Source organism: Pelodiscus sinensis, chromosome 5 (genome assembly GCF_049634645.1).
Source record: "Pelodiscus sinensis isolate JC-2024 chromosome 5, ASM4963464v1, whole genome shotgun sequence".
Taxonomy (NCBI): Eukaryota; Metazoa; Chordata; order Testudines; family Trionychidae; genus Pelodiscus; species Pelodiscus sinensis.
The window spans coordinates 113,430,695-113,446,982 of record NC_134715.1 but is presented as its reverse complement, the minus strand read 5'-3'; the positions used below and the strand labels follow the sequence as shown (position 1 = coordinate 113,446,982).

Genomic DNA, 16,288 nt, shown 5'->3' with positions numbered 1-16,288 from the left:
TAGCCTGCTCAGCTGCACAAACCTTAGAGTAGCAGAACCCTCTCAATGTGAACTCCAAGGGAAGAAGCAGGCAGTACACTCCAATGGAGCCAGGCTGCTAGGGAGGCCAAATGGAGTCAGATGGCCCAGAAGCTAATGGAGCAGGACATACCCTATGTACAGATGGTCATTTTTCTCAGGTATATCCCAAGATTTATGTGACACTCAGAGGAACTGCAGATGCTGGGGGATAAACCCTGCTCCTTTATCAATGGCCACACAGATTACTCTCATCCCTAGGCATTCCCACAGTTTATGTCCATGCTGACATTCTAAAAATTAAAAGCTCATAAGATCATCATTTCTTGTAGAGCGCCTCTAAAATGTGTAGCTCGTTTCCATATTGGTGAAAGTCATCAACCTGCTTGTGAAAACTTTTAAATCTAGAAAATGGATCTCTAAGAAAGAAGAATACTTTCTTGCCACATACCTTTTTTTTGTTGGTGGGACAAATGTAGAAATTGTCTATGACTGTAGTAATCCCAGGCTGCAGATTCAGCTTTGTATATAATGTCCCAAAATCTGATGACCTGAAAGAAACATTAAACAGCTGTAAGTGCTTTACAAAGGCCCCAGTATTTCAAGCATATCTGAAATGTACTATGTAACACCAGGTGTCTACATTTGGTGCTTCCCTTCCAGCAATTTAGTTTTTTATGTTGTTAGCTTATCAGGAAATAGAATGGTCTCTCAGCTTCTGAGCAATGCTCAAAAAACTGTTGGCCTCTGTGTATTATCTAATTCTAAGAGGTGACAGCATTTGTACTGCTGCAACATAATATACTTCCAGTCACAGATGTAAAATTTAAAACCACAGGAACTATTATTACATAAGTCCTTGTCCATCACCACAAACAGATAAACCGGCATCAATATCTTTGGATAAACCTGTGAAAATGCTTATCACCATTGTAATGATCAGATGCCTTCCCTGCAGTACTTGCGGACTCAGGTTATTTACCTAGGGTGTATTTCAAGAGGCTAAATCCTGCTCATCCTGTTCACATCATGTTTACATACAGCTCCCAGTGAATTTACTGGGAGAAGCTGATTTCAGAAGGAACTGTATGCTCAATGGGAGAAGGATTTAACATAAAATGTTTAAGACTGAAAGTGGACTTACTAAGAAACTATCTTTATGGAAGACATCCACACATCTGGTTTTTTTTTTCAGATCATCATTGTAGGACTAGGTAATTAAACAGCATAGCAAATGTTAACCTCCAGTAGGTTGTATGACAAAAACAAACAAACAAACAAACAAATAAAAAACCCACAAACCAAAAACAAACCAAAAAAACCCCTATGCATATGTGAAAGTAGTAGGCAAGAATAATCTTGTTCTCATGTAAGAACATTTAAGACTGTTTTAAGCACTTACCACTGCAGTGACTGAAAAAAGTAAATACTTTGGCAAAAACTGTAAATTAAAATCACTGATAATAAATTAACTTCAAAGTGGGTCAAATATGAACTCTAAATATCCTGGAGCAAATCCTGCACAGTCATCCATGGTTCAGTAGCGTCACATGACCCTCCGAGGGAGTCCTGTCAGTACAGCCCCAAGTAATTCAGACCATAAAGGGTACTGGTCTCACATGGATAACTCTTGCCCCTGATAATTCTGGAGGAACCAGGGGGTTAATGTGAAAGCCCCTATGGCCATGGGGCTGGGAGAAATCCTACCACCCAATCAAACAATTTGAGAGAAAATTCAGCAAGGGAATTTTTTTTCCCACTAGATTCTTTGTGCTGTTTTCCTGTTAATCATCTTAGGCTCTCGATTGTCTCTTATCAGGTGAACTACCACTAAAGCCAATGGAAACTTGATTGAGTACAGCAAGTGCTAAAAACTGAACAAGGAGCTAAGAAGCTCCTTGACTGTATTCTTGAAAGATGGCTCAAAGCTTAAGGACTTCTTGAAATTACACTAGTAAGAAAGGTCCTCTTGGGACCACTTTGCTGTGTATTGTCCAGGGTTTAGCCATAGCTCCTCCTACTTTGCCTCAGTCCAGTCAGGAATGTTTCTTATGTAGGAGAATAGGGAATTGGTAGTATAGACTCAGTTATGCCCATTTTAATCCATGCAAGGATTCTCCTAAATCACAAACATTTTCTGCCTTCTTTGCACTGCTTTGACCATCACCTACATTTGCCAAGCACAAATATTTAAAACTGAACACAGTTCAAGAAAAAAAAAGGGGGCATTCTGTCCCAATTTATGAGCAACCAGCATTTCTACAGTCAAGAGACCACCCACATCACATGACAGAATGAAAGCATGTGTTCCAACACACAAAAATTGGATAAGCTTACATTCAGGAATAGGGGAGTGCAAAATTAAACAGACTTCCTGCTGTGCTTGCTGCACTTCCTCTCTTTCTCTCTCCTTCAAGCTGCAGCATCTTTGGGTGTGTCTAGACTACAGGGTTTTTTCGAAAAAAAGTAGCCTTTTTTCGAAAAAACCTCACCTGAGTCTAGACTTCAGCTGCGTTTTTTCAATTGCGATAAACCTCATTTTACGAGGAATAATGCCTATTTTGAAAGAACTCTTTCGAAAAAAGTGCTATTGAATGCAAACTGCTTTTTCGAAAGAGAGCATCTAGACTCTTTCGAAAAAGCAGCTTGCTTTTTTGAAAAGTCTGCTGGTAGTCTAGACTCTCTCTTTCAAAAGAGGCTTGTAGTCCAGACGTAGCCTTTGTGTTGCCATCTTTCTTCTATCCACTAAGCAGAACCCTTTTATATTCCTGGCTCCCTCTCTGTTCCTTATCCTTTCCACAGCTTTCTCTCACCTGTCACCTTGTCACTCCACTCAGCAATATCATTCTACCCACTTCAGCATCCTTCTACTGTACTACCTCAGCAGGTTCAGATATATTCTCATACGGTTTAACAGTCAATTTCCACACAAGGGTCTTCTCTCTTTGGATAACTATTCCTGGGACAATAGAAATTGTAAAGAAAGCCAATAGAATCCATGAAGAACCTAACATGTCCTCCTGTTTTCTGTATAATAACCTACCTTCACTTTGATTTCAATGGAACTATGACAATTTAAACTAGCTGAGAATGTGTCCTATACAGTAGTTACTCCCCACAGATATTTAATTAATGTGTCAACTACAAAGTATTAGTTGGACACATTTGGACTCTCCCAAAGTTCTAAATGGCATTTAGCCCTACCTTTCTCATCTGTGTAGGATCTGTACGTTCCACCCACGCTCCTAATTTTGCACTAACAACACTATCCTGTGCAAAGCAAGCAAAAATCACTGTACACACACACATATTGTGTGCTTCTCGAAGGAACTGAGCTGCTCTTGGGAAGTGTTGAGAAGGCACCATCGATTTGAGCACTTGACAATGACTGTGCAAAATACCAAAGACGAAGGTAGCATGGCAACTGGAACATCCAACTTGGATCCTTTTAACCAAGTTCCAAGTTCAAAAGGAGTTTGCATATACAAATAGCTGTCATTTTTCAGTGTCTAGCAAGGACAGGATTTCTTGTTATACATATAGCCCTAGCAGACATAGCTTCTCCAGATGGAAGGACTGCCTTCCTCCCTCAGGAACTAACTCAGAAAAGTTGACAACTGTGCATTCTTGCCTCCAAAAAGCTGTTTTAAGGGAGAAAATCCCTCTTCCAATAACAAAAAGAATGCTTTTGTTAAACTGAATTCATACTAGTGTCATTATTTTAGGGATTTTGCATGCCTATGCAAATCCACTAATAAGGAGATTGAGAAAATCATGTAATATTCATTTAAAAAGCTGGTCAGATGTCTTGGTGGTGATAGGCTGCATGGAGATTGAAGCTGCAACTTGCTGATGATTCAAAGGCTCAAAAGAATTCTGGAATTCCCCCACCTCCTCAAAAAAGTAGCTAAAGTTCCCCTGAACTTTCTCTCTTCCTTCATAAAACTCAAGGGATGTGTCTACACTGGCATGAATTTCCGGAAATGCTTAAAACGGAACAGTTTTCCGTTATAAGTATTTCCGGAAAAAGAGCATCTACACTGGCAGGCTGCTTTTCCGGAAAAGCCCTTTTTCCGGAAAAGCGTCTGTGGCCAATGTAGATGTGCTTTTCCGGAAAAAAGCCCCGATTGTCATTTTCGCAATCGGGGCTTTTTTCCGGAAAAGACTAATGTGCTGTCTACACTGGCCCTTTTCCGGAACAGTTTTCCGGAAAAAGGACTTTTGCCCGAGCAGGAGCAGCATGGTTTTTCCGGAAAAGCAGCTGATTTTTTACAGTAAATCGTCACTGTTTTTCCGGAAATTCAAGGGGCCAGTGTAGACAGCTCGCAGCTTATTCCGGAAAAGCGGCTGCTTTTCCGGAATAAGTGGCCCAGTGTAGACACAGCCAAGAAGTAATTGTTTGAAGGACTCAAATTAGATTAAAATACCTATGTAAAAAAGCAATGGATGATTTTAGAGAGTATTATATAGCTAAGTATTGCTTATTTGTACAGGATGTGATTTCTGCATTTGCTTTACCAAGTGACTTGGAACTTTATAATCCACAGTGAAAAGCTGTGAAGGATTAACTCAACTGATTTCTTAGATCAAGCCCAAGCTGCTGCTCTTAGGAACATTGCAGTGCGCATTTTTAGCTTTCAGTGAGAAATTCCAGCATAAACAGCAAGTTTTGGATGGCTTGTAAGTCACTGCTCCCTGTCCATCTATTCTAAAAGATACGAATTTTCTCACAAACACATACATACTTTTTTCAATTTAAGGAAGTGGATTTCAGGAATCAAAGGCAAAAAAGCCTTCAGCATTTGGGGCACATTCCATTTAAGATATGGAAGCTGAGATAAAGTCTCCAAAGTCTCACAACTGCATTATTACTCATGTACAAACTCAGGCACCAGCAACAACTTATTTCTGACAGGTCACAGTAGTAGGTAATGTCTACTTTAAAAGCATATGGTCTCACTGAAATTCATGCCATTCTCCATGATAATTTTTGTTAAAGAAAAATCACTTATCACAGTAATAACACTATGTTGAAATAACACTCATCTAAAGTAAATAATAAGATTACAACAAGTTCAGCACAGTGTATTTTTAACGCATTGCAAGTGTATTGAAGTGAGCTCTAGCAATACCTAGGAAAAGCTTCCATGAAGTTTAAAGATGGACCTTAACCAGTCCAGAGTGTTAAATGACCCTAAAGTTAAGAACCATACCATTTGGGCAATTCTTCAATTAGTCTAGTTATATACATGCTCTACACCGATGACTCACATAATGACCACTCAATATTATTCACATTTCATTTTGTCAGTCATTTTTATTATTTAAACATAAACTGCTACCATTAGTGTTTTATTAAAAACGTACTAATAAAACTGTAGAAAAACTTCCAGTTTCAAATTTAATAAATCACTAACATTTCTGTCACAAATGTTTGTTCTCCATTTTTCATTTATTCTCAAGAAAAGCACACTGGGAAACAAAACATGAGAAAGGGGCTCTTATAAATGCATTTCCTGACATGCACTCTTCTACTTTGTTCCTTTGTGGGTTAACTCTAGCTTTCTTTCAGCCAAAGGAATCTCTATGGCTAAGAGAGATTCTGTCAACTGGAAGATTTCTGTGGAATCCAGGAAAATTACAATGGAGGTGTTTCGAGGGACACAAGGATTATTCAGCAAGCCAAAATTAAAAACATTTGAAAAACAATGAACAATAGATATTCTGCTCTCTTCATGCTTTTAGCTAGGGGTTACTAATAACTTAAAGATGCTGTGGGAAAATTCTACTGAGAGCTGAGAGTCTCATGATTCAATTCAGATGTACATTCCAGTACTATGGAAAGCTGGGTCTTCTTGTAAATGTATATGCTTAATTCTACAAATGATGTGATATGCTTATTGGATCGATTCCCATATAAACTATTAATATGGACAACTGTTCCAGATAATACTGCGCTCTTATTTTCTCCCCCTTTGGCTAATGAGAGTGCAAAATCTCAAGAACGGTTAAATATTACTTCTATTTTAAATAAATATAATCTTCTTCCTCTTGCTCTTCCTAGTGTCATGGTTAAAGGGCTATCTGAAAATTTGTCTCCTTCCTCCTCTTTCTGGGTATATGCCCTCTGGTGTCAGGCCTTGCTCCTTTACCTCTCCTGTAAAATACAGTCAAAAACTAGTTCTGGGCTTCCCTACACTTAAAACACTACAGTTGCTCTGTTACAGCACTTCAGTGAAGACTGCACTGTTATAAACTACATTGTCTATGTTGGATAGCACGCATTGGAAGACACAGACCAGAACGTGTGCTACTAAGAAAGGAGACAGGGCCAAATCCTTCTCTCACATGGCAGGAGTATATTGTGTAACTGGTATTTTCTCAGTAATTTCAGATTTAGAGCTAAAGAAACAAAGTAGTGGGTCAGCCAAGAACATTCCCAGGTTAGAAAAAGTTAGACAAACATATATCCAGGGCTGGTCTAGGTATATTTAATAGTACCTCGCTTGAGGGAGATAAATTAAGTGACCTCTTGAAGTCCTTTCCAGTTCTACATTTCAATGATTTCTATAATGCAATCTTCATTATACATGAAAAAGTCCAGGTAGGTTTTAGTTTTAAGTAGCAGAGTGCAGCATCTAATTTAGTAAGATCTCACCTGGGAATGGAGTTTACAGACACATTAAAAACATAAATAAAATACCACTTCTGATAATTCATATAGTGCTATGTAAAATGATAAATATTAATTTGTTTTCTCTGGTGTCATAAAAATGTTAACTGGATCAGAAAATATGTGAGGAAGATGACTAGTATGCATAAAATGTTTAATATATAAACTCTGCTTCCCAAGGTTAGCCTATTTCTGGAATTACTGAGTTAAAAAAAAGAGAGAGAGTGGTTTCACATAACTACTTGCCCAGTACCTAAAAAGATGGAAATGATCACTTCAAATCTATCTTCATTATAATGCCTTTATAAGTTCCATCAATTTTGGAGGTGGGCGGGAAGCAGAATATGCTGAAAAAAGGCCCTCAGGGCTACAAAGCAATTTTTCAACATTTCTTTTACTAACTAGAGTGCTAAAGAGCAGAATAATTCTTGCATCCTTTCCAGAATTATTACTCTTGTGTGACTGCTCTGATTGATAATAGGTAATTAACAGATCTATTCTTGTTCAAAATATCCCATGTATGTAGCTCCTCTAGAATGTTTACAATGTTCTTCCACCAAAAAAAAAAAAAAACCCTAGTTATTTTCATTGCTTTTTATTTACACTTACGTGCACAACTGAAAGTATTATTGGGTCAAATTCCAGTCCTCTGTTAACATACTCTGTTATTGCTCCAGCAAAGTCAATGAATTTGTATGGGTGTTCTTGAGGGAAGAATTTGGCATTGTGTTTTTAATGAGGTATCTTGAAGCATTTGCTTCTCTGAACAAGTCAGGTGAGCATTTCTGTAATGAACATTTATGCTTGCAATAAGAACTCTCTGGAAAAAGAAAGAGTTGATGATCTTGCAATAGATTAACTTAAATATGTGTGCACATCTCCTTCTAGTGACTTGCCCTCACAACTATACAACATGCTGCTTACTCACAGATAAAAGGAGATATCCTTTAGCAAATACTGCAGTGGTTTGCACTTTTGTAGGTGAAGGTTCAGGCTTCAATGCATGTGGCCAGAGCTTGTTACCCTCCCTCACTGTCCCTTTTCAGGGACCATCGTCATATGAGTCTGCTCATCAAGCAGATCATCTCTCCGCTGGCACCGGAAGCCAGGAAGGAGGTTCCACAAAAACACAGGGATAACACTAGATGCAGAACATCCTGTATGAAGACTGCAAATAAAATAGCTGTGGCTATGTCCCCTCAGCTAATACAAGCTCATTTGATGAGGGCACAAGCAATGTGGACAGATGAGATGGACAGAACGGATAGCATCTCCTTCACTGGTAGTGAACTCAATGGGCTCTTGAAAGCCAGAACCACGACCAATAATATAGGGTTTCTGCCTTTCCCAGTTGGTACCAGGAAATGATCAGAGGTACCCATGCTGTCCCATCAGCTGCTGCTGACACAGTCTATGCACTTCCTGGGTGAGACAGTGGCTTCTTCACTTTCTTGGAGAGGCACCTGCTCCTGAATGTGAAGCAGCCACACTCTGAGAGCCAAAGGGTGATCACTGGCCAGATGAGGGTGTTGGTACAAGATTAAGCTGCATGGCCTGTTCAAGCAAGTACTGCTTCCAGTGAAGGTTCAGGGCCACTCGAATCCATTTCTTGAATGATATGCGGACTGAGCAATGCTCTTTAAGGTGGCCCTCGCCAAGGCAAAGCAGACACTGTGTGTGATAATTGCTGTTACAGATGGCATTGTTGGGGGGAGCTAACACCTTCATAAAACCCTACACAAAGTGGGGGGCAGCTCTGGGCTCCTGGAAATGATGAGCTTTGGACAGTGTGCCCTAGCTCCTCAGCCCCCAGAGCCGCATGTACTGGTGGTCAGGCCCCAAGGCACTGTCCCTTTTTCACTTCCCCCTCGGTCGGTGGGCCTGATTCCCCTACACAAAGGACAGTGTTTGAATTCTGGCAGGGCATCAACAGAGAGAAAAAAAGACACACACTAAACTAACATTAATACTAATTAAATAAAATAACAGCTAAGTTAAGACCGATTGCGAGGTTACAAGCACACAAAACCCTAATGCCAGCCATGAGTGATAAGAACAAACGGAAGGGTAGCACTGCCTCATGTAGCCAGGGGAAGAGCTATAGGTGTGAGGCACAAGCACCACACTTCTACAGGTACCGCTAGGCAAAAATCTCCAGCTCCAGCACACTGGGCACTCGCACACCTAACCAGATATATAGAATCATAGGACCACAGAATCATAGGGTTGGAAAGGACCTCAGGAGGCCATCGAGTACAGCTCCCTGCCCAAGGCAGGACCAGTACCAACTAAATCAACCTAGTCAGGACTTTGCCAAGCTGGGACTTAAAAACCTCAAGGGATAGAGTTTCCAACCACGTCCCTAGGTAACCCATTCCATTGCCTCACCACCCTCATGAAATAGCTTTTCCTAATATCCAACCTAGACCTCCCACACTGCAACTTGAGACCATTCCTCCTCATTCTGCCATCTGAGAACTGCCTCTCTCCATCCTCTTTGAAACCTCCCTTCAGGTATTTAAAGGCTGCCATCAAATCCCCCTCACTCTTCTCTTCTGCAGACTAAACAAGCCCAAATCCCCCAGTCTCTCCTCGTAGGTCATGTGCTTTAGCATCCTAATAATTTTGACTGCTCTCACTGAACCTCTCCAATGCGTTCACATCCTTTCTATAGTGGGGGACTCAGAATTGGACATAATACTCCAGAGGTGGCTTCATTAGTGCTGAATAAAGGGGAATAATAATTTCTCTAGATCTGCTGGCAATGCTCCTCCTAATGCACCCTAATATGCCATTAGCTTTCTTGGCTACAAGGGCACACTGTTGACTCATATCCAGCTTCTCATCCACTCTAATCCCCAAGTCCTTTTCTGCTGAACTTAGCCAGTCAGTCCCCAGCCTGTTACCATGCTTGGGATTCTTCCATCCCAAGTGCAGCACCTGTCCTTGTTGAACCTCATCAGATTTCTTCTGGCCCAATCCTCCAATTTTTCTAGGTCGTGCTGGACTCTATCCCTGCCCTCCAACATATCTACCTCTCCCCCTAGTTTAGTGTCATCTGTGAACTTGCTGAGGGTGCAATCCATCCCCTCATCCAGGTCATTAATAAGATGTTGAACAAAACCGGTCCAAGAACAGATCCTTGGGGCACTCCGCTAAAAACCTACCGCCAACCTGACATCGAGCCATTGATCACTACCTGTTGGGCCCAAGAGTCTAGCCAGCTTTCTATCCATCTTACAGTCCATTTATCCAATCCATATTCCCTTAACTTGCTGGCAAGAATATTGTGGGAGACCATGTCAGAAGCTTTGCTAAAGTCAAGGTATATCACATCCACTGACTTTCCCATATCCACAGAGCCAGTTACCCTGTCATAGAAGGCAATTAGGTTGGTCAGGGATGACTTGCCCTTGGTGAATCCATGTTGTCCGTTCCTGATCACTTTCCTCTCTTCCACGTGCTTTAATGGCCAAAGGCTCTGCAATGATATCTGCCAACTCCCTCAGCACCCTTGGATGTATTAAATCCAGCCCCATGGATTTGTGTATGTCTAATTTTTCTAAATAGTTCTTAATCTGTTCTTTCTCCATTGAGGGCTGCCCACCTCCTTCCCATACTCCGTTGCCTAGTGCATTTGTCTGAGAGCTGACCTTATCTGTGAAAACAGAGGCAAAAAAAAGCATTGAGTACTTCAGCTTTTCCCACATCATCTGTCACTAGGTTACCTCCCTGTTTATATCTACATGTTTAGCTCTATTCCAAAAGTAAAAATGATTTATGTTGTACAACACCATCTGCCTCAGAGGTATCTGCCCATTCACCAATATACATTGTATTGGATGTCATTAAAATATTCAAATAGTAGTGTAAAAAGATCAGTTTTCCCAAACTCACATTAAAACCACAATGCATGAGTGTCACCTGGATTATCATTTTGTAGAGCAGACTAAAAAACTGTGTACTTAATATGAGAATTGAGGGGAAGAGGCCTATTTCAGAAACACTGTTGAAGCAATCATGGTGACTGGGGGAATTCAAATATCCCATAATCACTTCAGTAGGATTCATTTCTGAGTTTTTTTCTAATGACAAGGATCATCATTTCCTAATGGTTTTATCCTGAATCTTTTTTATACATTTTTTAAAACTTTGTGTGGCCAAATCATCCCTAAGTTCCTTTAAATTCTCAGTAGTCATTCTTCTATAGCTGCGGTGACACCTGGTGAGGGTAGAGCTGATCAACAAAAGACTGGCCTGCTGTTGAACTTGGCAAGTGGGCAACTCATAAAACCTCAGCAGATGGTTTTCTTGCTTTCATAGTAGCTCTCCCAAGCCCTTTACTAGGAGTAAATCCAAATGAGATCCAGAAACAAGATAAACAGTGCAGTGACACCTCTACAACTCTTAAAATTAGAGGGCAGAACCAACCTGTTCTGCAGGTCTCAGCTAGATCATTAGCAGAAGAGGCAGTGAAGTATTCCTATAGCATGCAGATAGATTACAGAGGCCATCCATGGAAAATGCAGCACATTTTTCCCTCCATCACACTTCACCAGGAAACAGTATCAAAGCACAAATACAGCCTCTAATGTGGGAGTTTCAAAACTGATAACATGATATTTCATAGAAGCAAGTTTAGACCAAGCTATTTTATGTCAATTAACACACCCACATGGACACACAGCCTCTTTACACTATAATGATTGTTCTAAAAATATAATAGACGGATAAATAAAGAGACTATTTGGTAGAGCCAAGACTTAAAAAATATGCCAACCTAAATCCTGTTTATAAAAACATTCTCAGTAAGAAATGTTCACAGCTGACATCATACTTTACAAGATGTCAGGACTGATACACAATAGTAACATGCTAATACATTCATTCTCTTGATGATGACTAACAGTTCTTTATAGAAAATCAGTCCACCATAAATTGTTGCCATGTAATTCCTAACAACCCCCGCAAAATAAAATAAGCTCATTATGATAAAGATACAAAGCATGAAGAGAGCTAAAAACCTCAATTCCAAGATATCATCTGACATTAAGAAAGACTGGGGGGCAAAGAGTGTACAGCTCTTTCAGGGTGTCTGATATCATTCAGGAGCTACCCATAGTGGTAGACACTAACAAAACCATGTGCTGCAGATAACCAAGACAATTATAAATTAACTCACAAAAGGACCTTGTCTAAAGCTTTCCTAGGGTGAAATCCTAGTCCCAGTTCTGAAATCAATGAGATTTTTGCCGCTGACTTCAATAGAATCATGATTCCACTTCTGGTCTGTCAGTTCCAGAAAGGAAGGCCTCCATCACTCACGTTAAAGGAGAGCTCTCATAGCTGGAAGAAATAGCAAGTTTTTTTGTGTGCTTTATCAAACATCTACTCAGACATGTTGAGCCCCCAACTTAAACCCCTCCAACACATTATCATTAACCTACAACCTATACTGGAACAGGATACTACCCTCTGAGAGGCTCTGGGGGACAGACCCATAGTCTCCTATAGACAACCACCTAACCTCAGGAAGATTCTTACCAATAACCACAGGACATACCACATTAATACCAACCCTGGAACTTTCCCTTGCAACAAACTCCGTTGCCAAATTTGTCCACATATTTACTCTGGTGACACCATGACTGGACCTAACCATGTGAGTTATATGATCAAGGACACATATTCCTGTTCATCCAGAAATATAATTTATGCTATCATGTGCCAAAAGTGTCCTTCTGCTATTTATATTGGACAGACTTCTCAGACACTGTGCCAAAGAATTAATGCCCACAAATCAGACATCAGACATTTTCACAAGGAAAAACCAGTTGGTTTTCATTTTAACCTACCTAGACATAGTTTTAACGACTTTACTACATGCATTTTACTTCAGAGAGACTTTAACACCAGATTACAGATGGAAACTTCAGAACTTTCTTTCATGCTTAAATTTGACACTTTACGAATGGGCCTTAACAAAGATGCTAATTACCTTACCCATTACAAAGATAGCTTCCCCACTTAACACCCCTGATTAGCCATTCATTGACTCATAAATAGCTATTCCCTCCCTCCCTCTTCCTCACCTCACCTTCTGTACTAAATCTGAGTTTTCAGTTTAACAACATATTCACGTTTTTCATTGTATTCCTTTGGTACATGTGGTCTCTTCCAGGATATGATCTGAGGAAGTGGGTCTGGCCCACGAAAGCTCATCACCTATTAAACCATCTTGTTAGTCTTTAAAGTGCTACATAGTTTTTCCTTTTGTTTTATCTACTCAGACAGACAAAGCCAATATATCACAATGTGTGTGAGGAATCAAACAGTCTCAAATGTAGATGTTTGGAGCTGGACAACAACTTAGTGGCTGCAGTCTCTCGCACATGTGAGCTGATTTCAATTTGCATGGCAGTGTGTGAACCATTTGTGCTTGCTTGTTTGTGTTGGCATCTGTTTTCAGATTCATAAGCTGATTTTTCTTTTTAGCTTTTGGTTTCAATGTACTCCAAAACCCAAGAAGAAAATGCAGTCAAAATTAAATGAAATTTCTTCTCGGTTTACATAGCAAATAACAGCTTCACATAGACTCCACAGAAAACCATAGATCAGTGAAGGTTCATCTGGATGTTATAAAAACTTAGATAACCCTTCTGGTATACCTGGTCTGAGTCTCAGGGGTTTTTTTTAAGCCAAATTATCTTTGTTTCACAGTTTTCAGTTCCATTGTGATCATGTTTTCATACTATTCCACAAAGGTCAGAATCTTCTTATGTCAGAACAGACTGGCTGGCAATTTTGGAAATTTCAATCCCCTCGCTTTCAAATCACACTCAAAGAAGTTTCTCTAAAACACATTCTACCACACACTGGAAAAAGTCAAGGAACTTAGCTAACCATTTCCAGAGGCTGAAAAGGTGGTTAATGGTGAGCAGTCAATGGCTTGGAGCCAACAGCCTTGCATTCTACATTTGAGAATATAATCCATTGAAGTCAGTGGTTCAGATTCTTCTCTGCCCCATGCAGGAACATATCTGAAATAACTGTAATGACTTTTATGGAGTTATAATGGATTTAAACAACATCAGATTGTAATCCTGCAATGAAATGAAGGTAGGCTGTCCTTTGGGTCTACTTGGAGCACCATTGAAATTAATAGGTTTCTCCATTGACAGAAAGAGCCAACTAACATCAGAGCACAGGACTGGGAGTGTGAATACACTTTTGGGAAAGTTTGTGTTTACTTCTGTAGCTGTAAAACACATTGTAAGTTTGGGTTATATCACAAAATAAGTAAACAACATTGTATAATAAAATATGCATGATGGGGCATGTGCCCCACTTGGTTTCTAAGGGTATGTCTACGCTGCATTCCTCTTTCGAGAGAGGAATGCAAATGCAGAGGAACAAAATTGCAAATGAAATGCAGATTTAAATTTCCCGCGCTTCATTTGCATAATCGCATCCGGGCACTATTTTGAAATACCCTATTTTGAAAAAAGAAACGCTGTCTAGACGCAGTTATTTAGAAAGAAAACCATTCTTTCATAATTCCCCTTACTCCTTATAGTGTGGAGGCAGGAAAAGGGAATAAGGGAATTTGTGTGCAGCCGTCTTGGTCTTGTTAACAAGAGAGCAAGAGTCAGGCTAAGTCTATGGCCTGACAACGCGAGATCTGTAATTAGACGCTGCCTTCGCCTCTCGCCTCCATACGGAGATAAGGATAGAATGCCGACTCTGGTAGGGACCTTGAGATAAGGAGCATCTGGGTGGAACTAAATAACTGTTAGCCATTGGTGTTTGTAATGGGAAGGAGACTAATTGTTATTGTTATTATATTTAATAGACAGTATTTAAACTGCTTCATAATTGCTTGTATTCGAAGATCTGCCTCGGGGGGGGGGGGGGGGTTCCCCCCTGTCCGAACCAGTTTTTCCCTTGCTGCAGCTTGTAATAAAACTGCCTCTGGCTACTTGTTGCTTACAAACTCAGAGTGAGGACAATGTTTTCTTCCACATACCCTAAGAGGTTAATAGAGCACTATGGAGGCTGCACTGGAGGCAGCTAATCACGGAAGGGCTTACAGGAGCATCCAGTCAGAGCCAGGTAGGGCCACATAAGAAGAGCTGCAGTAGGGAGCAGCAGCAGTCATTCCCCGTGGTTTGAAGAGGGAGGAAGAGTGGCTGTCTTGCAGGAATAAGGCAGCAAACATGCAGGGCAGAGCAGTGCTGCAGGCACAGATCCAGGAACCGAAAGGCAGTTCCTGGTGTCTGCAGGGATCTGCAGGCTGAGGCTTTGAGACAAGGGCAAAGAGGGTGCTGGGACTGCAGAAAAGTGATCCATGGAAATCTACAGAGGAATTGGAGGGGAAGCAGCAAGTGGCAGCCATCTACAGGGTTCCTGAGCCAGGGCCCAGAGTAGTGGGTAGGCCTGGGTCTCCCTTCACTCCTTGTGCCACAGAGCAGGGGCGGATGAGGATTTTGCGGGGCCCAGGGCAGCACAATTTCACGGGGCCCTCCCTTTTGACACAGCGCATGCACCATGGCGCCACAGCGCACGCGCAGGGCTTCTTGAAGCGCGGGGCCTGGGGTGGCCATCCCGCTCGCCCTGCCCTATATCTGTCACTGCCACAGAGGGAAGTGGCTGGACAGTGGACTGTGATACTGTCCCCCACAAGGGGGGGAGCACAGCCGGAAGAAGTGATGTGGCTCCTGGAACAGAAGTCATGGTGCAGAAGCATCATTAGAAGAGGGAACACTGGCATACAGAGCTAATACACAGGACAGAAAGCAGGAATTACTGCAGCAGTGAGTTGCACCCCATTACGATATGAAATAATACTAAAAATTGTCGCTCTCTGTTACATATGCGTAAACTGAAGTTAAAACCTCCTTGGCAAAGCCTTGGATTTTTACTGGGTTAATGGAAATTAGAAGCTCTTTTAGAGGTAATTCAGGGAGCATCTAAGAACTGGACAGACACTGCAAGATTTGGCTTGTAGATTCTAGGGCCCTAGGAAAATATTCCAACCGATGATTAGGTTCTATGAAGTTTAGGTTCTATGAAGTTTTTGTATTGCACTGTATTTGATATTCTAGTCTGGAAAAAAGTCCTGAGTACTTTGAATTTTTTTCCAGAGTAATACATGAAGGAAACACATCTGTAACAAATCTTCCTTAATGACTTGTTCAATTACTGTGGAAACTTCAACAGATCTCACTCAATTGACAAGAGAGGCATGTTTAATACACATATTCTACAGTACTTTCCAAAAAACACCTACATCATCTTTATATCTGCCTAGGAGCTTAATGAAGCTGAAAACAATAGTTAGTTTGCTCAGCCACTTTTGGTGAGAAGAAAAATCTTGACCGACATTTCAACTGACGTAATTAGCCCCTTGATATGTCCACCCCAACTCTTTGTGATAGTTTCAGGATTTCTCAGAGTATTAAGTACAACATCACAACCTGATCTAACAAAAAGCATGTAACATCCACTGAGTGTGACAATTATATGACACAAAATCTTGACATCAGATATCAAATACTGGCCCAGACAGCCTTCTGTGTCTTTCTCTTGCATTGATTG

General features: G+C 40.8%; 1 protein-coding gene across 10 annotated transcripts in view; it reads right to left on the bottom strand.

Moving 5' to 3' along the window:
* SORCS2 (sortilin related VPS10 domain containing receptor 2) overlaps positions 1–16,288 on the bottom strand; it is a 929,896-nt gene that overhangs the window by 363,905 nt on the left and 549,703 nt on the right. For 9 of the 10 annotated variants that reach the window (XR_012904391.1, XM_075930787.1, XM_075930782.1 and 6 more), the window contains one exon: positions 470–569. Coding sequence is in view for 8 of the 10 variants with exons in the window: in XM_075930787.1 (XP_075786902.1) it covers positions 470–569 (100 nt within the window). In the remaining 2 variants the exon portion in view is untranslated. Of the gene's footprint in view, positions 1–469; positions 570–1,162; positions 1,229–16,288 lie in introns of those variants that run through there. The other variant, XM_075930791.1, reaches the window with a different exon arrangement.